At 41.5% G+C, this 25,453-nt stretch overlaps 1 protein-coding gene across 2 annotated transcripts in view; it reads right to left on the bottom strand.

Annotated features, from left to right (window-relative positions):
• The window catches only part of KCNH1 (potassium voltage-gated channel subfamily H member 1), a 317,432-nt gene that overhangs the window by 275,903 nt on the left and 16,076 nt on the right, over positions 1–25,453 (bottom strand). For both annotated transcript variants that reach the window (XM_037136985.2, XM_037136986.2), the window contains exons 2-3: positions 9,676–9,799; positions 6,026–6,132 (exon numbers count right to left, since the gene is read on the bottom strand). In XM_037136985.2, the coding sequence (XP_036992880.2) occupies positions 6,026–6,132; positions 9,676–9,799 (231 nt within the window). The remainder of the gene's footprint in view (positions 1–6,025; positions 6,133–9,675; positions 9,800–25,453) is intronic.

Here is a 25,453-nt window from a genome sequence, read left to right as displayed (position 1 = left end):
TGTCCTAAATATTCAAACATAGCTATAAAAGTACCAGAAGGAAAATGGAAGGACAGTTTTATTATTTAAATAAGGAGAAGAACTTCCTAGGCAATGTGTATATATAATATATATATCTCAGAAACACGAGGGAAAACAATGACATAAAAATGTTGTACTTATACACAGTATTTTTTAATCCTTACCCTAGGATATGGTTACTGATTTTAGAGAGAGAAAAAGGGAGGTAGAGAGAGAGAAACATTGACCAGTTGCTTCCCTTACGCTCCCTGACAAGGAATAGATCTGCACCGAGGTATGTTCCCTGACTGGGAATTGACCCTGCAAACTTTCAGTGTTTGGGGCGATAATCCAGCCAACTAAACTACTGGCCAAGGCTCTATATAGTAGTTTTAAAAGCCTCTAATTAAAAAGAAAAAAATTTTAATAGGAAAAATATTTTTCTTTATGTGTGTGTTTTAGGATTAATATCCCTTAATATGAGAAGCTCCTTGCTCTGAGTAAGTGAAAAAAAATCCACTAGAAAAACAGGCAAAATATGATTGTTTTCCTATGAGATTTGTCTCCACAACTAGGTTTAACCTTCTCAAAGGCAGAGTCAGTTTCTTATATCTGGATCTCTTTGGCTTGAGCCCGCAGGCCTACAGTAGGTATCACTAAGTACTTGGCCAGCAGCTTCTCCTTGCTGGCTTGACAGACTGCTGTAAGATGCCTCTCCCGGGCTTCTCTGATGGAGAGCTGATGCAGAGTTCCCAAACACGGGGCCAGCTGCTTCTCCATAAGTTATGGAGTCAGTCACACTCTGGGGAGTATTATCCAAAGGGCGTACTGCTTTCATCCAGGGCTGATACTTCTTAGTTTTCTTGTTTGAAAAATGGGACAGTAGCAAAAGAGTGACCGCCTAAATATTTACTGAAGGAGTGTATCAATGAGGACTATCATTTATGTAAGAAAATTTTCTAGCACACTGAGGATGAGTTGAGTAACAATACAAAATTATAGCACCATCAACATTCCCAGGTTTATTGATCAGACTGGCCGACAGAAATAAACCTGTAAAAGAATCCTTCCTTCAAGATGTGTGGTAGTAGCCCACACACTCATTCCAAAACACACCGTGAAGGCTTCTACTCCCAAGTCTCCGAGAGATCAGACAAACATTAATGCTACCAATAGAAGATCCTATCTACCAAGTTGTCCTTGCAAATACTAAAAAGTGGGAGGATGGGGAAGAATCAAAACAATTTATCAGAAGATTATAAAAACCAGTAAGAAAATCACTAGGATTAAATAAAATATATGGGCAAAGAATCTGAACAATGAAAAAAAGGGTAATTTTCTTTTATTTTTTTAGATCATTTATTTACTTTCGGACAGAGGGCAAGGGAGGGAGAAAGAAAGGGAGAGAATCATCAATGTGTGGTTGCCTCTCACACACCCCCTGGGGACCTGGCCTGCAACCCAGGCATGTTCCCTGATTAGAAATCGAACTGGAGACCCTTTGGTTCACATGTCGGCACTCGATCCACTGAGCCAAACCAGCCAGGGCCATAAAAGGGTAATTTTAAATAGATAGTAAGTAGGAAAAAAATTCAGTCTCGTTAGCATTAAAAATACTCATTAAACAAAAAAATTCAATTGTAAGCAATTTGATAATTTAAGTTATATTGTTTAATGCTGGTGCAGTACAATGAGTCAGATGCAATTATCAAGTGAACTTGGAAATGGGTTCAATTCACTATTTGGCAAAATGTCTCCAAAACCTTAGTTCACAATCTTTGACACAGTAATATTCAATTTCTAGGGAATATTTCATAACGTCTACAAAATATCTTTGCACAAAGATATTCACCTTAACGTTGTTCTAATAAAGAACATTTAGAGCCTTTTAAATATCCAACAATAGAGGAAGTATTATTTAAATTCTTTCTCAATAATGTTTATGGGGAATTTTAATGATGGGAAAATTTTTGTGATAAAGATTACATAATTGTATGATTTCAAATTGCATATGTCAAAATATCAATTACGTCACATGTGCACAGGCAAAAACTGAAAAGAAACACACCAAATAGTTAAGAATATAGTAGTGTTCCTCTGAGTCTCAGAGTCTTTGGGGTGATTCTTTTTCTTCATTATACCTTCATGTGTTCTCTATAGTAAAAATGCAGTAATTTAAAAATGAGCAAGAAAAATAAACACTCTTTTAGATGATGACATTTCACATTTTAAAAATCTCAACGGGGGTGACTTTTCCTCCGTGGGACTCTACGCTGCTTTAAATGCTGAAAGTTTCCATCTAATGAGCCACAAAGTTTGAAAGTAGAAGGCAAATCTGCCGCTGCCCTCCTCTCCTCCCATCCATGTCTAGTCAGCCTGCTTTTCCAGGATGCTGCCCATCGGTCCAGCCCACACTGCTCTCTATGGCTCCCATGCCCTCACTCTGAATCATAGCCTTTTCTTTCATTCATCTGTTTCTTGGTAACTATCACGTTCCTCTCAAAGTCACTGAACAAACGTTCGCTGAGCACGTCCTCCAGGCTGGGCTCTGCACTAGACTCTTGGTGTTCCTGGCAGGAAAAGCGGTGCTTCCCATGTCTTGGGCATGGCTTGGGGCATGGCCTGGGGCTGGGCACACTGAGGTAAGAGCCAGTCAGGGGGCACCACTGACAAAGCCCTACACTCAGTCTCCTCCTACTGTTCCCACCTCTCAGACATCTCACCATCTCAACTGCCTCTTCTCCTGAGCAGGCCTCACTCATCTTGTCACCAAGGGGGACCCCTACCAGGCCCCGACCTCCAGTCTCCAATGCTCCATTCCATACCCACACTCTACCTGACTCATCTTTCTAAAATGAAAATCTACATACCCCCTGCTCAAAACCCCTCAATGCCCCTCACCGCCACCCTCGTTTCCCATCACTGCTGCTCCTAAGACAAATTCTAAACTTTAACGTGGCTGTGTTACTGGCCCTTACTAACCCTGTAGCCTCGTGGGGTACCTATCATCTCCTTACATTTTTATGTAATTATACTCCATGGATTTTGCTGGAGCACTTTCTAGGTGTCAGGCACTATGCTGGGTGCAGGGCACTGGCCATGAAAAAAGACACACCCTAGGCCTGGAATTCAGTCTTCACTGTAGCTGCTTTCTGTCCTGGCTACTCAGAGTGTGAGGTGTGGATAACAGCATTGCCATCATCTGGGAGCAGAATCTCTGCCCCTTCCCCAGACCTACTGAATGGAAATAGTTCGATTTGTGGGTGATTTCCCAGGCATGTCCAAGTCTGAGAAGCCCTGCTTTGTGTCTCTTCAAACTTCAGTGCTCACTCTGACCTGTTGCCTCTCCACAAGCATTCCAATGGCCTGGGGCACTCTCCACTCTTCTCTCGGCCTAATTGCACCTATCCTTCAGTTTCTGCATGGATTTCCTGTTTGCTAGGAAGACTTCCTCCCCCGACCTCCTAAGGTGGGGATAAGTAACTACCTTATGTGGTGTCACCATCAAAACACTACCACTCTGTCCTGCAGATGCTGCCCCCACCCATGCAAATGCTCTAAGAGTAGAAGCTGCATCTATCTTTCCAAAACCATATCCCTGCAAGCAAGCCTAGTGTCTGACATATGGGTCAATAAAAAGCTGTTGAAAAAAAGCATAGAATTTGGTGCAACTGGAATATAATTCCCAGGCTTAACAAAAAGTTTCTAAATTCCTCAGGAGATGGTAGATTTTGAGGAGTTGGGGGCGTGAGCAGGTTCCTGGGAAGAAGGTAGCACTGCCTTCATCAATCTCATCCTTCACGTGTTATGTGCAGACCTAGCCTCTATGGAGCCCCTGCTAGCCCAGCCCAACCCAGCAGACATCTCTGTTTGAATGGGAAAGAGAAGCTCCCCACTCAGCCCAGGTGCAGTTCTAGGCCAGGGCGCATGGAGGGCTCAGCAAGCAAATCACAAGTCGGCTTCTAGTTGCCCACAATGTGTGGTATCAGGTGTCCGCTCTGCCTTGTGCCCACAGTCGTGCCATCCCCATCTAAGCAGAATGGCTGTGCAGCAAGCACTGGAAACCAGCTCTTGGCTCTGCATGACCTCAGGTGAGGAATTCAACTAGCGAACTTCTTATACAATGGAGCTAAGTACTATCCGCCATGCCTCCTTCACAGGGCTTAGAGAGTGAACGTTTTAAAATAGAGTGGAGTCATGCCTTCCACAGACTTTATTCTCTAAAGCCAAAGGATAAAGTAAAAATTGCACTTGACCAAAATCACTGTTGAAAATGCTTTAACACCACGTGTGAAGTAGAGCCCATGCCCAGGCTGACATTCGTCAGTAAGCCCACCTCCGTCGATACTCAAGAAGGTGAGAGATGCTGATTCTTTGTAGAACACAGTGGATCTAACTGGCCTACACGCAGAGGCAATGTCTACCTGAAGTATAGAACTTCATACACCAGAAGCACTGTCACTGCGATGAGATACGATATGAGACCTTCACCCTTAGAGGAAGAGGGAATTTCCTTTTCCCATCTCACCCTCACTTGGGAGCACATGCTCACTGAAGGGAATGGCAAGTAAAATCACTAACTCAATTCATTTATGTTTCCTTTCCTTTCCCTTCTGTGCCAAACACATATAGTTGAATTTGAGCAAGATAAATGCATAGTCTAATGAAGCTTGAAACCTCTGAAGCAAAATATAAATGTAAAAGTTATTTTGGTGACACACCTGCCCAATTTGTATTCTACGTCATGGGGAAATCCACACTTTGGTACGCAAAGCTGTTGGTGTGGAAAACCTTTACCTTACTCTATCACCTGGATACACGTGCGGAGAAGGCCACTGCCAGCACTCTCCTGGTCAGAGCTGTCGCTTCGAGTTGTGTTCCCCGTAGTGGAAGGACCGGCAGAAAACCTTGCACAGTCTTTTGCCTCACGGCTCTTATGCTGAGTAGTGAAGTGGGTAGTGAGACCCACTGGCTGCAGGAGTGAGATGGAGCAAAGCAACATTTCTGGCACAAAAGCTACAGCTACAAAAGCTCTCATCCAACATCTCAAATTCATGGATGCCCAGAGCTGGTCTGCCAGGTCAGCATCTGCATGGGTCACCAAGAGAACAGTCCTTTCAGTTACCTACGCCAACAGGCAGACAGAAAAATAGTCCCCACTCCTTCCAGATAAAAGCAGTAGGAGCCCTCTGCTTTCCAGAGCAACACGTGTCACTTTGAATGTCACCAAAATAAACACATCCTCATGCACCATCTGGGCCACTCTGGGAATGTGCTATTGCACCTATGACCTATCATTCAATTCTACACATAAAGAACAGGATTCTTTACAAACAAAATAGCATTTTTTAGAAACAAAGCACTCTTCAAAATCTCTGCAGCCCACTACGGCCATATGCCCCACTTTCCCTCCTTCCAATACCGCTAATCTCCATTCTCCTGAGAGAAAAGCAAGCTTTAACCTTGTGCATGGTGATGGACCTAAAGCTCCTTTGACATACTTTGGGGAACTAATCATCCAAAACAAATACAAATTAACAAAGCACTGTGAGTATTAATACTGTCTATAATGAAAAACTGAGGTCATCGGGAGAGCAAAATTTTATTCAAAAACTCCTAATTGGGCACCTTACTGGCATTACCTGCTGTGCTAAGTGCTAAGATACAAAGATGAACTGCACACAGTTTCTGTCCCAGTTTCTGTCCCTTCCCTTCCCCCGAGAAGGGGTAAAGTCTACAAGTGCTTTAAGCCAGAATTCACCATAAGTAAACCAACAGGAAAAACACTAACGCTTGGCTGGAAAAAAGTCAAGAAGTTTTGATTAGATAGTGACAAGTTCAAACGTCCCCGTGAGGAATCATCTAACTCATCAATCCATACCATTTTTTCCAACACACACAACAGCTTCAAGTAGCGATGTTTAGCTAATGGGAGAGAAGAAAACCCAAGGCAGCAACAGGAAGAGGAGGTATTTTACTCTGCCAAGCACATTAAGACATGGTTCAGAATAGTCTGGATACTCACTGTTCTTCTTGTACATCAAAATTTCGAAGGAATTCATCTCATAGTTCTCAAATGTTTGCCGCACCTTTTCAATTGTATCTTTATCAGTCAGCTCCCCATACATAAAACTGCAAATTAAGCAAAGAGCTCAAGTTAAATTAGCAAATATTTATTGTTCTACCTGCATATGTTAAATATCTGTTCTATATCTAACACTGTGCTATGTAGAACAAACACACACAGAGATACAATAAAAACATTCAATCAAAGATGCTGTACTAATTCCACTGTGATGAAGAGTCCATCAGAGCCCCCCCAAATGCACAGTCTAATAAGAGAGACCGCTGGAAAAGGACAGGTCAGAAAACAGGAAGACCAACACGTAGGGAACTACCAAACACAAAACATTCACAGAGTGCTGCCTGAGTGGTCGGAGAAGGCTCCCCAAAGGTCAAAAGAAGTGAGCGCTCAAGAGCAATGGAAATTAGCATGAAAATAACACTCCAGGCAGAAGATGGGCACGTTCAAAGGCACAGAAGTGAGAGTGAGGTTCATTCTGGAACTGAATAGAGTTCGGTTCAGTGTGACCAGGATACAGACAATGAGGGAAGATTGCCTCAGAATACACAGAGAGTTGAGCACAGGCCAGATCGTGAGGAGAGAGAGCATGGACTTATATGGCATGCGAGTAATCTATACTTCATCCTGAAAGAACCTTAGCAAAGATGCAGAGAAAATTTGGACCGTAGATTTTTTTCTTCTAATTCCCAATAAAATAAAGAAAAGTTTAGAAAAAAATTATAAAAAGTTCACCAACCAAACAAGAACAGGGATGAAATTTGTTGCTCTAAACATTAAAACAGAGCTGAAGAACCAGAAGATTCAGCTATGAATCTGTCCTGCCCCACAAAAAGTGGAGGGAAGCATTGGGTTAAAAAAAAACTGAGATAAGAAAATCCTACAAATTCTCACTCTCTACTGGTCACAATTAGAGAAGAGGGGACTAAGGGGGTAAAGCAGCAGCATGGGAAAAAGTCAGAGAAAACTGCTGGTGAGCAGAAGTGCCTGCCTACTAGTGCTGGCTCTCAGAAAATCCCCCAGACTATCCATGTTCCTTGGCCCCACTGAACTTGGTCTGAAACCCAGGGCGTGTCCCTCTAGGAATAGGATACACCAAGTAGGCGGAGCAACATGGCACAGGGCATTAACAAAACGTGAGAGGAAAAAAATCCATCTCCCAGTGGAGCTGCAAAAGCCAGTCCTCTGACAAAGGCTGCAGTGAGCATCTACCCTGCCCAGCCCAGGCCTCCAGGCAACAACAACCTGGACAGCAACAGTCAGCCCTCAGGTCTTCAGTAACACAGAAGCAGTGGCAGGGGTTCCTCAACAATATGCTCCCCATCTTCTGACACTGTGCATACCAAACACAAGCTAACCTAATCGTCATGACTTACATCACAGAATTATAGAATTTCCTAGCTAAAAAGGGCTTCAGAGCTTATGGAGTGTCATTCCTGAACCACCAGCTCAAGGGCCATGCTTAGCTTGATACTGGAACAGCCTTGGGCTTATCGCAGGCTTCCAATTTCCAGCCCCCTGCAAGGAAAGTGTCCTAGCTGAGGACTTCATGAATTCTGTGTCACTTCCATTTATTATATCCCTTCCCAGCCCACTGAGAGCTGTTATTATCTGTGGTTCCTCTATACCTATCTCTTGTATATTTGGCCTTCGGGTTGTGTTCTTCGTCTGTAAACCAGGAAAAGAAATGACCGAGCTTGTTGAATTATCTTTTAAAAAAATAGAGCAAGACTAAATTAGCCCTGCTAAGAACAAGAGGATTTCTCCTAAAAGGTAAAAACTAAAGATCTATGACCATTTCATTTAGCTGGTTGTCCACAGGCCTTTTTAGCTTCCACTTTCTCTGCGTTAACGTGCTTAGATGCATGACCTCCATGTAAGTGATGTGAAGCTATAAATGTTGGCAATTTCCTTCACAAGGTAAAACAAATGCCTGTAAAATGGAGTCTTCATATGAAAGAAGTGCCATAATGACACCCAACTTCCATTCTCTCATGTGCTTTTTAAAGCTGCAGTGTAAGAAAGATTCCTTTGCCTGAACATTAGATTTCAGATGCCTGCAATGCAAGAATTAAGCGCAAGACGTTCCTGAACCATAAGAAATACAGCTAGCATAGTATATGTTTACTTTCTTTCTAGAGAAGGGACAGCTTCAGAGAATGAAACAAGCTTCTTTGAATTGTATGTAAAAAAAGTTGGCTAAATGAGCAAACATATCTGCTTTTCTTAAAGTGTCTGATTCTAGCCCATAAGAAGCAGGAATGATAAGGAGCCCTGGCCATGTGTCTCAGTTGGTTGGAGTGTCCTTCTGTGCACCAGAAGGTTGCCAGTTCAATCCCCAGTTGGGGCACATGCAAGATGTTCCTCTCTCACGGGTCCTCGGGTGAGTATAAAAAATAAAGAAAGGACAGCTAAGAAAAGGCTGCTTTAGTCCCACTACAAAGTAAAGCCAACTCTCCTGGTCTGTTCTGATTGCATATGCGCATATACAGATGTAGATCTAGACATAGACTCAAAAGAGGATAAAAGCATAACCAGACCGGAAGAGGATTCTATTGTATTACTTAAGAGTCGTCATTTCTGAACCTTTGAGCGTTGACAGTGGGGTGGGGGAGTATAGACAAAGAGCATCTTAAATTTTCTATTTTCCAGTCCTCAAAAACTAAAATTAAAGAAAATGGTAATGATTTCAGAACATCTCCTATTTTTCACCAAACTTGGTTGACTTAATATCCTGGAAATTCACCTTCTGAAAAACAAAGACGATGCCTGAGTCAGACAGGTTTTCCACCCTTCATAGATGAATTTACTTCTTGATTTGGAAGGACTGGGAAAATGATTCTGCTTCATGAAACACACTGAAGACAGAGGACTCAGAAGGAGGAGGAGAGTGAGAGGAGCCAAGGGCTGTGCTGAGTGAGCCAAGGCCTTGCCAGGGCGCTGCAGGGAAAGGCCAGGCAGGGGGCAGACCACGTGTTCCACTCAACACCTCCAAGATGCTTTAAAAGAGCTGTTCTAACACCACTGCCCAAGGGTGCTGCTTGGTTAGTAACCCTGTCAAATACGCAAGCTGTGCTGTTAGCACCATTTGCCTCTGCCGTTGCATCAGGGATCAGAGAGATGTGTAACTAGAATTAGAAGACTGTAAAATATCAGTTCTCTCCCTTCTTTTTTCCTGATGAAAAGCTCTATGAACAAAACTCTCATCTCCAACACTGTAGTTATTCTCTCACATAGTCATGAATCCTAAAAATTCATCATCTAGAATTTTATTTAAACTCCTTTCACATTCCATTTTATCTAACACTTCATCAGCTTCTGAGTTCACATTTTATAGATAAAATTATTTTTCTGAGTTTTTCTAGGTTTCCCCCCCATCTCACCAACTGGGAGCTCAGGACTGTGGGAACCATGTTTTACGCCTTCAATTTCCCCAGCACACACAGTGTGTGACCTGTAGATGATCTTACCACAGACATTCCTGAATGAACACTGAGTGAGAGAAAGGCCATTCCCACACTGAGTAAGCCATTTTCTTTTTCCGTAAGGTATCATTATACATTGTCCAACAGAACAGCCCCCATCACAGATACCTGCAGGTACTGCTTTTCTGCATCACTTCTGCCCTGTGATATCCAGACAGCTTGCAAAATCCATCATTGCTGTACACAATAGGCCAGTCCACTATCTGGGCATTCCCCAACACGAAATTAGTATCTGTTGAAAAAAAAAGGAAGAGGAGGAGGAGAAAAGGGCACATGAAGCAAGATATTAGTTGAGACTCAATGAGGACATAAATAATGTCAACCAAGCCAGGTAATTTTGCTTCCCTCCATAATAGTCTCTTGAACAGGAAAATGACCCTTCAAGGAATATAAAACAATAGTAATTTAGAGTGAATAATCTGAATGCAAATGCTAATGTTGCTATACTCCAAAAAGAAATTAGCAAAGGAAACATGCTTAACCAACCAACCAACAAATCGTGTAGAAGTCCAGGGATTCCTATGAGACATTTTCTAGTCTGAATCTTTGTTCTCAATAAAAGAATTCTGGTAATATAAAACAAAAGAACCTAAGATCATTTCTTCTGGGCTCTATACAGCATCTTAGGTTTGTCAGTCTTTTGGCCTGAAGCTACAGATTGGCCGTGGTGACCCTGATTAACATTTGCCCATCCTAGGAGGAGGACTTCTTAGAGAGACACAGGAAGGGGAACATAGGATTGCCTCTTGCAACACACACACCACAGACAGCCCTTCACTTAGTGAGAAAGAGACTAGCCCCTCCTAATACTAGTGCTTTGGTGGAGATGCTCGCAGGACAAAACCTTCCCGCTGATTTTGAGATTTTGTAGCCATAGAAGCTGCATTTCAGAGCTCTTTCATAAAGCGCCAGACCACCATTCACCTCTGTTGCAGGGATTAAGCAGGCCAGATGTTTGGCTACTCTCACCAATCCCCACACTTTTGAAAATCAAGTCTCCCACACTTTTTATCCTCAGGAAATCAATTGTCCATCTTTTCTTTTCAACACCTTAACTTAAGCAGATAATATCCCGAATTTAAATGTAATCAGTATTTTAGCTTGGCTTTCTCTTCTGTACAGAAGTCACCCATTCCAAAAAAAGGAAGGAGGGAGAAAAAGAAGGAAAGGGGAAGGGAAGGAAAGAAGGAAGAGAAGAAAGGAAGATGGATGACTGGCACATACCCTTCTTCTCTTATGTATGGTATGGGTTTTTTTTTTTTTATGTATGCATACTACTTAAAGTAAAATAACCATGTACGAGTATAACTTCCTCATTTAATTGGGTGGTTAATTTGGTTTTAGTATAACATTTACAATGTATTCACAATAGGTACCCATTCCTTCCTATCTAGTGGGGAGTAGGAGGAAGAGGAAGGTTGCATAACTAAATACAGTAATCTATTCTTGGAAATGCCTATTTGAAAGGAACATAAAATACAACTTTCATGAAGTTCATCTGAAAACCTGCCAATTTCATAAACATGCTTTTAATGAAAATCTATAACCAGTCCTTCCCCCCATCTCTCCCATATATTCTTGTACACAGGCAGACCTCGGAGATATTGCAAGTTTGGTTCCAGACCACCACAGTAAGGTGAACATCGCAATAAAGTGACTATCACAATAAAGCAAGTCACAAGTTTTTTGGTTTCCCAATGTATGTAAAAGATATGTTTATACTAAACTATACTCCATTAAGTATGCCATAGCATATGTCTAAAAAAACAACACACATATTTTAATTAAAAGATACTTTATTTCTTGCAAACATTACCATCATCTGAGACTTCAGCAAGTCATAATCTTGTTGCCTGGAGGAGGGCCTTATCCCAATGTTGGTGATGCTGACTCATCTCGGTGGTGGTTGCTAAAGGTTGAGTGACTGTGGCAATTTCTTAAAATAAGGCAACAATACAGTAGTTTACTGCATTGATTGACTCTTCATCAATAATTTTTATAATATGTGATGCTGATTGATAACATCTTACTCACAGAAGAACTATCAAACTTGGAGTCAATCCTCTCAGACACTCCCACTGCTTTATGAACTACAATTATAAGATATTCTATACTCTTTCTTGACATTTCAACAATCTTTACAGAATCTTCACCAGTACATTCAAGGAACCACCTTCTTTATTCATTCATAATAAGCAAATTTTCATCTGCTCAAATTTCATCATTAGATTTCAGTAATTCAGGCTCAATTCTATTTCTCATTCTCATGCTATTTCCATCACATCTGCAGTTACATCAACTTCTTCAAACTCTTGTTAATGTTACTATTTTGACCTCTTCACATGAATCACAAATGTTCTCAAGGGCATCTAGAATGGTGAGTCCTTTCCAGAAAGCTGTCAATTTACTTTGCCCATAGAAATTACTATCTATGGCAGGTATAGCCTTAGAAAAAAAATTTTTTAAATAATAAGACTGAAAGTCAAAATTACTCCGTAATCCACAGGCTACTGAATGGATGCTGTGTTAGCAGCCATGAAAACAACATTCATCTCATTGTACATCTCCATTTGAGCTCTTGGGTGACCAGGTGCCTTGTCAGTGAGCACTAATATTTTGAAAGGAATTTTTTTTATAACCAGGAGGTCTCAACAGTATGCTTAAAATATTCAGCAAAACATGTTGTAAACAGGTATCCTATCATCCAGGCTTTGCTGTTCCATTTATAGAGCACAAGCAGAGGATTTTCAAAATGGTAGATGATTATCAGCTTCAACTTAAAGTGGCCAGCTGCATTAGCTCCTAAGAAGAGAGTCAGCCTGTCCTTTGAAGCACTGAAGCCAGGCATCAGCTTCTTCTCTCTAGCAATGCAATTCCTAGATGGCATCTTCCAATTGACAGCTCTTTTGTCTACGTGGGAAATCTGTTAGCTTAATATAACCACGCTCACTAATTACTTTAGCTAGATCTTCTGGATAACTTGCTGCAGTTTTTACATCGGCACTTCCTGCTTCACCTTCTACTCTTATGTTATGAAAATGGCTTCTCTCCTTAAATCTCATGAAGTAACCTCTGCTGGCTTCAACCTTTTCTTCTGTAGCTCCCTCACCTCTCTCAGCCTTCCTAGAGTTACAGAGAGTTAGCACCTTGCTCTGGATTAGGCTTTGGCTGAAGGGAATGTTGTGGCTGGTATGATCTTCTACCCAGACTATGAAAACTTTCTGCATATCAGCAATAAGGCTATTGTATTTTCTTATAATTCCTGTGTTCACTGGAGTAGCACTTTTAATATCCTTCAAGAACTTTTTCTTTGCATACACATCTTGGTTACCTGTTTGGTGCAAGAGGCCTAGCTTTCTGCCTATTTTCTGCTTTCAACATACCTTCCTCACTAAGCTTAATCACTTTTAATTTTTGATATAAGGCAAGAGACATGCAACTCTTCTTTCACTTGAACACTTAGAAGTCATTGTAGGGTAATTAATTGGGCTAATTTCAATATTATTATATCTCAAGGAATTGGGAGGCCTGAGGAGGGAGAGAGACAGAGACTGGCTGGATGTGGAGCTGTCAGGACACATGCAATAATTGTTAATTAATTTCACTATGTTACATGGGTGCTTTCCATGGCACCCTAAATTACCATAGTAACATCAAAGATCCAAATATAACAATAATGAAAAATGTTAAATATTGAAAGAATTGTCAAACTGTGATGCAGAGACACACCATGAGCAAATGCTGTTGAAAATAGCACCATAGACTTGCTTAATGCAGGGTTGCCACAAACCTTCAATTTGTGTAAGAAAAAAAGCAGCTTCTGAAAGTCCAATAAAGTGAAGTGTAGTAAAACAAGGTATGCCTGTACCTTCTGAGTGCCCCCTGCATCCCAAGCACAATGCAAGACCCTGGTCATATCTACCTTGGTGAGACATGGTCCGTGCACTACAAGACCTTTTCAGAACAAACAGACATGTGCACAACTAACTAAAGGAATAGGTGAGAAAGTGACTAATTCTGTTTGAGGGAAGTAAAGGACTGTGATTCAGAGGGACACACTTGAACTTGCTCTAGTCCAGAAGGCTGAGTAAGATTCATTTAAACATTTCTGAATGCCTAATATGCAACCAGTACAGATGATGCAAAATGATATTTATAAAAATGAAAACATGGTGCCTCCCTTTGGTAAATGTGAGAGGTTGTAGAGGAAGAGAACATCCTATACAGAGAATTCAGCATAAGTAAAGGTCTGGCAGTAAGGGATGCATAGCAGACTGATGCAGACAGACAAACGGCAGGCAGCCAGAAGGGGGATGGACCTGGGGACCTTCCTGGGAAGGCTCTTCAGGCTCAAGATCTTTGACCCTTAAGGTGGGCTTTCTCTCCCTGAAGAAATTCACGTGTCTTGAACTGAGCAACTGAGCCTTGAGAGAAGTACAAAATTCACTAACTTACCACTAAGTGAATATGAAGCCTAGTCAGTTGAACTATTTTTCTGGGCTCCTGAGACTGTAACCAATTTCCCTCAGAAGACCTAAAGTAGGAGGGAAAAACTGAGTGAACTTCCCTGTGGCTGATGCCCCACTAAGATTATGAGCTAAGAGGGCATTATAGCCAGTTACACTGATAATGGTTTGACTACATGTGTTTATCTTTCTTCCTATCCTGTGTCTCACTGAAATAAAAGTCAGTGAATTTAAATGGTGAAAATCCACAAAAAAAGAAGAATAGAGCCCTGGCTGGTGTAGCTCAGTGGATTGAGCGCGGGCCTGTGAACCAAAGGATCGCAGTTTGATTCCCAGTCAGGACACATGCCTGGGTTGCAGGCCAGTTCCCAGAAGGGGACACATGAGAGGCAACCATACATTGATATTTCTCTCCCTCTCTCCTTCTCTTCCCTTCTAAAAAGATAAATAAATAAAATCTTTAAAAAAAGAATAGAGTAAAAATATCAAAAGAAAAAATGACTAGAGAAGCATAGAAATATAGAAAACAAAGAATAATTTTTAAAATCCCTGTTTTTTCAACTATTCAGACAGATTCAAAAGATATTACATCCATAAGACAAAAACAGGATGCTGTGGTGTGTGGGAGGTTGGGGGAGAGCATTTGAGAACAAACAAGAGCTCCTAAAAATTAAGTCAGTAAAAATTTAAAATTGAACATAAATAAATGTTAGAAGATAAAGTAAAATTTCACAAAGTGTGGTACAGAAAGAGAAGGAGACAAGAAACGTAAAAACCAAATAAGACATAGAGGACAGATCCTGGAGGAACAACGTGCACCCTAATAAAAACAACAGAAAGAAGAATACAAGAAAAGGCCAGAAGACATTTTAAAATTTTTAAACAATCAAATGTAATGGTAGAATAATATTTTCAGTTATGCAAAGATCTGGGTAATTTATTTCCCATATACTTTTCCTAGGGAGTTACCCAATAATGTATAACAGCAAAAATGTGAGAGGAAAGCAAGAAAAAACACGGGAACTAGGGGAAAATGGCTCCAAATGTAGAAAGTGGGGGAAAAGGTAGTAGAAAGCTTTCAATAAGTACATAATGGCCCAGAGAACAGAAGTTTCAGAAGAGAGTTATCTAGAGATAAAAAACATAAAAATTCAATAAAGCTATATAATTTGGAGGGGCAGGAAAGGAAATTAGAAACATTAAAAAAAAGCTGTGCAAGAAAGGAAACCAAAATATACTATGTCACATCCTTGTCATAATAATGTAAACATCTTGTTAATTTCCAGTTTGTAAAACAAACACATAGTCAAACATGGAATCTTTAATTATAAATCTGAATATAACCTCATCAATTCTGATACTGTAAAAATACAAATGATGAGCTTAGAGAAATAAGAGAGAACAATCATGAGATGGTGTCTAGAGCTGCTTTAATAAAAAAAGAAAGGTATTAAAATTTTACTTAAAATTGCAAAAATAACCAATAAGGGAGTAATATCATCTTAGGAAATAGAAAGTAAATAAAGTGAGCTAAAACTCAGCTAAATTAGCAGAAGCCACCAGATATTTAAAATTAATAAAACTAGAAATAAAGGTAAACACGCTTTGCCTCCACACAAAACTACAGCAAAAAACACAACTAGACTAAAAACAACATAACCCAGAAAAATCAAGTTGTGTGGAAGTCCAACAACCAAGGATTTAAAGAAGCCACATCATCCAGATCAATAGGAGGGTCAGAGACATGAAGAGACAGGGAGAAAGTGGAGAGGTGGAGATGTGCAGAGAGGTGTGAAGACAGAGAGGTGCAGAGGTGGCAATAAGAGGTCCACTTCCACGTATGGTGGATAAAAAACAGGAGGGATTCCTCAGGAGAGAGGGATCCCACTCCAGTTCAGACAACCCAGCCCAGAGTTCTAGCACCAGGAAGAAGAGTCCCCATTACTTCTGGTGATAAAAACCAGAGGGCATTGGGGCAGCAGAAGAAACTGCAGGATTCTCAGAGACTCCTCTTAATGAGCCCAAAACAGACTTAAGACTCACACAGACCCACCCCCTGTGGGATTCACAATGAGAGCAACAGCTGGAAAGGCACTAGTGGCACAGGGAGAGAAAGTGAAGTGTGAGTGCTGGGAGACAACTTCCTCCTGGGCAAAATTCCAGAGGCCAGCCAGCAGCACTGTCCCCTCTGCGAGCCCTCCCCCACACAGAGAAACAGAGTGGTGACACAGGTTGCTCTTCCCTGGCAAATACCTAAGGCTCCACCCCATACAATTAGCAGGTGTGCTTTTCTACAATAGGCCACGCTACTAAGACAGGGAGTCAAAGCAGCTCTATCTAATACACAGAAACAAACGTAAGGAGGCTGCCAAAATGAAGAAACAAAGAAATATAACCCAAATGAAAGAACAGAACAAAACTTCAGAAAAAGAACTAAATGAAACGGAGATAAGCAATCTACCAGATGCACAGTTCAAAATGGTGGTCATTAGGATGCTCTAGGAATTCATTTGGTACTTCAAAAGCATTAAAAACAAACAAAAAAACCCAGGCAGAAATGAAAATTGAATTAAGTAAAATAATGAAAAATCTACAGAGAATCACAGTGGAGGGGATGAAGTTGAGAATCAAATAAACAATTTGGAACACAAAGAATTCAATCAGAACTGCAGGAAAAAATAATTTAAAAAATGGAAATAATCTTAGGAACCTCTGGGACATCTTTAAACATGTCAACATCCAAATCATAGGAGTGCCAGGAGAAGAAGAGGAAGTGCAAGAAATTAAAAACTTATTTGAAAAAGTAATGAAAGAAAACTTCCTTAATTTGGTGAAATTATATGAAATAGACATATAAGTCTAGGAAGCACAGAAAGTTCCATACGAGATGGACCCAAAGAGAACCACACCAAGACACATCATAACTAAAATGTCAAAGGTTAAAGATAAAGAGATAATCTTAAAAGCAGCAAGAGAAAAGCAGATAGTTACCTACAAAGGAGTTCCCATAAGACCGTCAGCTGATTTCTCAAAAGAAACTTTGGACTAGAAGTCTGAAGACTTCTTGTCCCTTCAGAAGTAGAAGGGACAAGAAGTATTCAAAGTGATGAAAAGCAAGGACCTACAACCTAGATTACTCTGAGCAAAGCTATCATTTAGAACTGAAGGGCAGATAAAGTGCTTCCCAGATAAGGTAAAACTAAAGGAGTTCATCATCACCAAGCCATTAGTATATGAAATGCTAGAGGGAATTATATAAGAAAAATAAGATCAAAACAATGAACATTAAAATGGCAATAACTTCACAACTATCAGTAATTGAATCCAAATAATAACAAACTAAGCAAAAAAGCAGAACAGGAGCAGAATCATAGATATGGAGATCATTTGGAGAGTTATCAGTTTGGAGGGAGAGGAAGGAAAATAGGGGGAAAGGTGCAGGGATTAAGAAGCACACATTGGTGGGTACAAAATAGGGGGATATTAAGAACAGTTTAAGTAGTGAAGTAGCCAAAGAACTTATATGCATGACCCATGAACATGAACTAAGGGAGAGGACTGCTAGAGGGGATGTGGGTACTGGGTGGAAGGGGGCAAAGGAGAAAGAATTGAAACAACTATAATAGCATAATCAGTAAACTATATGTAAAAGAAAAAACTAGAAATAGTTGCAATGCATATTATTTAGAGACATGGAAGAAACTACAAAAAGAAGCAGCTAAAATGAGAACATGTGGCCTTTGGTGACCAGGATGAGCCAAGAGACAAGGTATAGGATGGTTGTTTTTCTTCATAAGCTCTTCAGTTTGATTTTTTAACCATGACCATATATTACTTTGATAAAAATAAGTATAATCTTAATTTTTAATGAATTTAATCAGAAAAGACTAAGTTATTGATTAAATGTTTCATTCACTAAAAAATGAGAACAGGAGATATTTCAAGCTCCGGACATCACTGCAATTTCTCATAAAAATATTCTGGGCATTCTTTAAAGGTATTCATTATTCTGCAAGCATTCCTACTGTCCCCGGGGTGCATATTCACCTACAGCCTTACGGGGGAAAAACCAGGTGAGTCCACTAGCATTTTCTTTGACTTTAGAAATGAAACAGAAAAATAGGGAGTGCCATAAGAATAGAATCATCAGCCTATTGACCATCTACCCAGAGGATTTGCCATCATAATTTTAAAACTCCAAAATAGCTTCCTCTACTGCTAACCCAAGCAAGAAACGAGCGCTTGCAGGGAGCAAGATCCCCACAGTGTGACAGAAGGTTAGGCATTCCCTCATTATCCAAAGACCTGAGTGAATGGAGGAAGGAATTCTAGTCCCAGTAAGAAAGCCATCTGCCTCCCTCACCTGCCCGAGCACACACATGTGAACCCCGCTCTGCTTGGCTGGAAAAGGAGCATGTTCTGGATTATCTTCCATTTATAAGCTACAAACAATTGACCTGAAAATTACCTTCCACAACACAATCTGTTACAAGTTTGGAGCTACCCATGCAAATACCATAGCATCAAATCTATCAGAAGGAGCTAAGGGAAACGTACAAGCTATATTCCACATACTAATGAGAATGTGTAGCATTTATTGATATTTATTGTGTGCCAGGCTCTGTATTAAGTACTTTATTACATATTAAGATTTTAACCTTGACAACAATCTTTATGATATGGTATTACTTTACGGAATGAAGTGCCATGGATTTCATTTTACTCTCAAAGAAAATGAGCTTCTGAGGACATAGTCAATTATAGCAGACTAGAGTTTGGATTGAACCTGGGTCTGTCTGGCTTCAAAATCCATGCTTTTAATCATTCTATTACATAGTCTCCTTCTTATTCCATTTCAAATACTAAAATCAGACCATTCCTATGAAAATCTGTATAACAGCTAATATTTTTGTGCCTTCCTCACACTAAGTACACTAAGACCCTTAATTGATGAGTCAACATTGCCATCATTGTCATTATATATTATGATTCTACCTCGTGATACACAATGATGCCATCAGGAAATATGGACATGGGTAGAAGTAATGGTTCCACCTCTGAATGCTTGGGTTCTCCTGTCAGTCTGTGCAATGTTTTGCCTCTTTCCTTACTTACAAACTATTGCCTCCTCTTAAAATTTGGTGTGCTGGTGTATTTCTAGAACAGTCCTACTTCCACACAGTGACAGGAGAGGAGGAGAAGAAGGAAGAATTTTTGCCTGGATCTCCATTTGAGACTCAGGATTAAGAGAGAACACCACACTGGTGATTCAGAGGTGCTGCACAGGAAACCTGGCTGTGTTAGCTCTACTGAGCCTCCCGCAGCTTCCCTGGGGTCTGCAAAGAAACCAGAAGTTCCCAGCTGCCCTGCTGCTGCTGTTGCTGCTGCTGAAGTTGCATGAACAGAAACCATAGTGGAAGAAGGTGACCAAAGGCTGTGTTTTATCAAACTACCCAAGCCAAAGGCCAACTTGGGGGTTCAGGCAAATATCAGAGGTGAGCTGCAGGGCCAGTGAGAGCCTGTATTATCCAGTTATGGGCAGGGATGGGGGTGGGGAGGGGGTGAGAGAGAAAGAGAAAGAGTGTGTGTGTAGGTTGGGACAGCACACCAAGTTATTTTCCACCCAAAGAATGGAGCATAGGTTCACTAGCTGCAAATTTGACCCCACAGATCGGTTGGTCACCCTGTGACCAGCACACCAGGTCTATTGCTAGAGACACAAAAAATGAGAGGCGGGGATACACGGCCTTGCATCTGGAGATCCGAGGCCCCATAAACTACACAAGGGCTTGCCTTTCCCCCATATGCCATCTTGAAGAGAAGTGGTGGGGTGGGTAGAATTGGCATGTGAACCCAAGAGAGACCCCAAAAGACTACTTAAAACTGGAAGAGCTCTAGATACCACTAACTGGGAAGTTCAGAGGAGCCTACAAGGGAGGAAAGATCCACTAAATAAAATAAAGAGTGAACCTAGGTGGGTCTCAGTCAATGTGCTGCCATGCTTCCAGAGGTATGTCTGCCAAAAGAATAGAAAAGCCCAGAAAGTGGGACTCTCCTTTTAAAAAGTGCCTAGATGCTGGCACAAGGTCTCCATGAAAGAAAGTTTGCTTAGTCAAGGCTCCTTACTTCCTCCAAGTGGTTGGCTATATTCCTGCTGGTTAAGGATGCCAAATAAGAGGGCTCTGGGAAAGTGAAACTGGCTTCCTAGCCAAATGGAGCCACATGCTTCCACTTCCAAACAAACAACTCTGGGGTTATTACTGTTTCCAAACTCAGTAAATGAAAACGTATTTTGAGGCCAAGCAAAACGTAATTAAGAAAGTAAACCATTGCAAGAACGAAACATCAAAAAACGTAATCTCCCAAATCCGCATTAACATTGGCCTAATCCAGATACAAAATACTGGAGAGTTTACACCGAGGCGTGTTAGGACATCTGCCGTTCTCCACTGATGAAGAAAGAGATCACCATCTTTGCTGCATCGTGATCGTCATTGAGACATGTATTAACAGTCACTGGGTCATCAATCCAGTGATAGGCACTAGTGTGAACCCATTTTTATACATATTGAAAGAAGATATTTTATAGATAGAGAAAATCGAAGAAAATTTTCTTAGATCATGCAATTAATAGAGCTGGGACTGTCTAATATTGATTTAGTCAGGGTTTTCTAGAGAAACGTAACTGATAAGAGGTATACACATAAAGAGGTTTACTATAAGGAATTGGCTCACGTGATTACAAATGCGGACAAGTCCCAAAAACTGCAGTCAGCAATCTGGAGACCCAGGAGAGCCAACGGTATAGTTCTAGTTCAACTCAAAGTAGAATTTGAGAACTGTTTGAGTCTGAAAGCCTGTAAGCCAAGAGAGCTGATGGTTCAATGTCCTGTCCAAAGGTGGGCAGGCTCAAGAAACCAGCAAGAGCCACTATTTCAGTTCAAACCCAAAGGCAGGAAAAAATCAATGTCCCAGCTCAAAAGCAGTCAGGCAGGAGAAATTCGCTCTGATTCCGGGGAAAACAGTCCTTTGTTCTATTCAGCACTTCAGCTAGCTGATTGGATGAGGCCCACCCACATTAGGAAGGGTACTCTACTCAGCCTACCAATGTAAATGTTAAACTCGTCCAAAAAAAGCGCTCACAGAAATACCTAGAGTAATGTCTGACCAAATATCTGAGCATTCCATACCCAGTCAAGTTGAGTCATAAAATTAACCATCACAAACACCAAAGCCAATACTCCCAGCTGTATGACATTTTGCAATAAAGTTTACCAGAATCAGTACTATCACAGCTCACAAATTCTGCAACTTCCTCAAAAGTCATGGATAGTACTCCAGAACTCTAGGATTGACAGACAGAGTACCTCTTTAAAGCTCTATTTCAATAGTTTTAATGAGGTCAACGCTTGCCCTTCCACACCTGGAGTCTGCACTTAGAGGAAACAAGGTCTGCCCACCCCCAGGAAGAAGTGCTGTAATGAATACTTTTGACCCCTTTTGTCATCCTCCTGGTTTATACCTCCCTTTGTGGACTGATTGGCTATCAGTAGGTATCCCAAGAGCAAGAGAAATCCACTCGTTGTGTCTTGTCTTCTCAGACATGCCTATGCCCCAGCACAACGGGGGAAGCGAGGGCTTGAGCTTACTTGCCTCCTTGTAATATTCAAAACCCAGTTGGGACAGGCCTGCCAGCACCGAGCTCTGTCAGCTCCAGCGCAGGAGCAAATCAGCAGCTCCTGATTCAAAAGCCAAAGTATAGGTTTAAGGCGGGAGACAAATGGCACTGCCATGTTTTTTAATCCACCTTAACAGTTATAAAGCCGATACCGTAGTTACATCCTCATTGGACTCTTTCGGACTGTCTTCAACTGAGTAAAAACCTGGGGGAATAAGAGTAAAATAGACTCCAACACATTAACAAAGATCACAGCTCCAAGATCCCAGAGCACTGCGATGCCGTCCACTTTCCTGCCTCCTGGCACTGCCAGATGACCCAGGCGAGAATCTTCCCAAAGTACCCACAGAGGAAGAGTCAAGACAACCCTTTAAAGTGCTGCCGGTGCCCTGCAAGTCCTTTTTACTCTCTCCCTCCTTTTTAAAAACTCAAACGTATATGCGATATATAGACACATATATGTGAGTATATGTGTGTGTATTAGAAGAGGCCAGTCCCTTACATGTCTCAGTCCTCAGCTCTAGTCAAAGATCACTCTAAACAGTTGAGTGTTTATAAACACTACTGGCTCCCCACCCAAATAAAAATCTGTGCCTCCTTGCATTCATGCCCTTGTTTAGTCCTCTCCCCTTGAATCTTGGGGCAGGGGGTGTCTGTGATTCATGTCACCAATGAAAGGCAGTGGAATGGATGCCACGTCAATCCCAGGCCCAGGCATTCAGGTCTGGCAGCTTCTGCTTCTGGGCTCCCGGGAGCCCTGAGCTGCCACGTGAGAAGTCCGGCCCCACTACGGGACAGGCCAGGTGGACACTCTGCAAGCAGAGGCTGCCTAGTGAGAAAGAGGCCCTGAGATCACATGAAGCAGCTCTGAGGAACCCAGTCAAAATAAAACCAATGGAAAAATGAAGAGTAAAAGACACCCTGTTAATTCACATTTCCTTTTCCCTTTCCCCAGTTCCCAGAGCACCATCTGGAAAAACAATGGGGACAAGAAGTCAGGTTCCAGTGACAGTGTTGGCCCTGATGAGCTGTGGTTCCTTCAGCTCTGTGGGTCTCATTGGGGGCAAATTAGAAGACCCCCACGCTTCTGGCTGCAATAAAAGCCAACTCTCTAAGGAACTAGATTCCTAACAATGAACCGGATGCATCTCTGCAACCCGCAACCCGCTCACCCATGAGGTGTAACCAACCAGTCATTACTCTGAAATATCACTTCCTTAATGCTAGGCTCTGGACAGCCTGGGTCACATTAAAAAGAGCAGAACTAAGAAACACAAATTGGTAGTTACAAAATAATCACAGGGAAGAAAATAAAGCATAGGAAATATAGTTAGTAATACTATAGTAACTATGTATGGTGCCAAGTGGGTAATGGCAATATGGAGGGGAATACTACGTAAAGTATATGATTGTCTAACCACTAAATTGTACACCCGAAACCAATGCAAAATAAAAATGAAATCAATTAATTAGTTAATTAATTGATTAATTAAAGCAGAAACCCCTTCTAAACTTAACTAAGAGGGAAGTGACACATTTCTGGTGAACCCCTGTTGTATTGGGTTTTGCTCAGTGAAATAGTTTGGGGTTTAGAGACATGATGTGATGTGCAACATAAAATAAAAATGTATTGTAATGTCAAGGGATTCTGCAATAGAGATAAATTACACATGGGTGTGTCCATTTATATACACAGGCCATACCTAACTGTGTCTTTGGAACCAGTGAAACCCGGGCAGGAAACATGTAGGCTCTTGATAGATACGTGGCTTTTGCAGGTAGAATGTGTAACCTCCAGTCAGCCAGCGGCCTACTGTGAGGCAGCAAAGCCTGCCAGCCACCAGATTCATATTTTCTGAAGTGATCAAGCCCCTCCCACATCGTTTGGTAAGATGTACGGCTTCAACCGGCTGCCCTAGCCATGATTTATTCATTGGTTCCCCTCTGAGAGTTCTCCAGGTCTCTGATGCAAATGAGCCAGATTCTACTGCCTCCTTCTGGGCCTTTTTAACCCCCTGAGCGTCTTTAGCTGCAGGAGTGCATGCGACTAAACATAAGGTTTCCCAAATTCAACCTTTCTCAGCCCACACTCAGTTTCCCTCCTGGTAGAATAAAACAAACATTTTTTTAAAAGTTGAAATGGCTCCCCACCCCCCCATGTGAAGTTTCTTCAGCTGATAGATCATGAGCCAAGCTACACTGCAGAAAGTCAGATGTGTTAAAATCATTCTGCACCTACTATTTGCCCAGAAAACATAACACAGAGATATTCTAAAAAGAAATCATTAGAACATCATTTTTCATCATAATTACCACAAATAACAAACAAGAAACAAACTAAAGCAATGACTTAGAAAGGTGAGTCAGTTTGGGCAATTACACAGATAAAAGCTACAATCAGCAAGTAGTTCACACAAATTTATTATGCCCTGCACTCTAAATAACACTTGTTATTTAGAAGGCTACTGCAAAAATTTCACAATACGCTTCTAATGACTTCAGATATTTTACTTAGAAGGCAACATGTCTTCATAACACTTTTCAATGTTATAGATTACTAAGGATATTAGTGTTTTACAAAAATAAGTTGGAGTAAAAATAATTTTCCTTTATTTTAAAACAATAGAAAATTAATGATTGAGATAAATGATGAGAACAAGAGGTTTCTCTAAGCACTAAACAAAGACCAGAAGAAAATGGCAGTGTAGGCAGACATGGCTCACCTCTTTGCAAAACCATATCAAAATTACAGCTGAAATATAGAACAACCATCGCTCAGAACCATCAGAAATGGAGGTGAGAGGAAATCCGACAACCATTGGAATTAAAGAAATGACATCCATCCAGACTGGTAGGAGGAGTGGAGATGCAGAATGGACCGGTCTCTCACCCAAATGTGGTGGATAAAAATTCAGGAGGGATAACTCAGGAGCAAGGAATCCCAACCCCACACCCGGCCCCTCAGTACAGGGTTCCAGTGCCAGGAAAGGAAGTCCCCATAGTTTCTGGCAGCAAAACCAGGGGAGATTGAGCCAGTGGAAGAAACTTCTGGAGCTCCAAGCAGTTCCTCTTAAACAACGCACACACGAACTCACCTTCCCACTCAATCCCCCTGAGCTCCAGCACCAGGGTAGCAGCTTGAAAGGCAGCAGTGGTGTACAGGCGAGAACCGAAATGTCTGGCATCAAGGCGAGTAGAGACCATTGTCCCTTTTCTAAGCTCTCCCCGCACTGAGCTGGCAAGCTGGTGCCATATCTGAGACTCCATCAACCTGGCTAACACTGACCCTCCTAGGAGATCCCCAGAGACTCTGCTCCACCCAGGTACTGGGCCCACCCAAGCTGCTTTTCCATATGAATGGCTGGTCTTGGCTCAAGTTTTGCAACTTCCTAAATTCTCCCAAATAAGCAGCAGCAGACCTTTGTAAGCCCCAGGCTGGGCATTAGCAGAAAACAGCCTAGATTCACAGCTTGGCTTCTCCTAGGCATCTCCAAGCCCAGCAGAAGTAGCAGCTATCTCAAATGGCTTTATAGCTCAGCCAGGGTGGCCTCAGGCAAAATATAGGTGCAGACTGACCTTTGCTTGCACCACCCAGGAAACTCCAGGGCCAGAGCAGCCAGTGGACAGCTTCAGATCACATCAGAGCACAACCACCCTGCCCCTGCACAGCTGATCCGCCATGAAGGGTAGAGGTTGGTGGTAGGTGGTCAAAGCCAATCCTTGCATCTGACTATCCTGGGTA

This window comes from Artibeus jamaicensis, unplaced genomic scaffold (genome assembly GCF_021234435.1).
Source record: "Artibeus jamaicensis isolate MK-2021 breed Jamaican fruit bat unplaced genomic scaffold, CSHL_Jam_final contig_2170, whole genome shotgun sequence".
In the NCBI taxonomy this organism is placed as follows: domain Eukaryota; kingdom Metazoa; phylum Chordata; class Mammalia; order Chiroptera; family Phyllostomidae; genus Artibeus; species Artibeus jamaicensis.
Note: the sequence above shows the minus strand (reverse complement) of the source record. Positions and strands in the feature narration are given on the sequence as shown.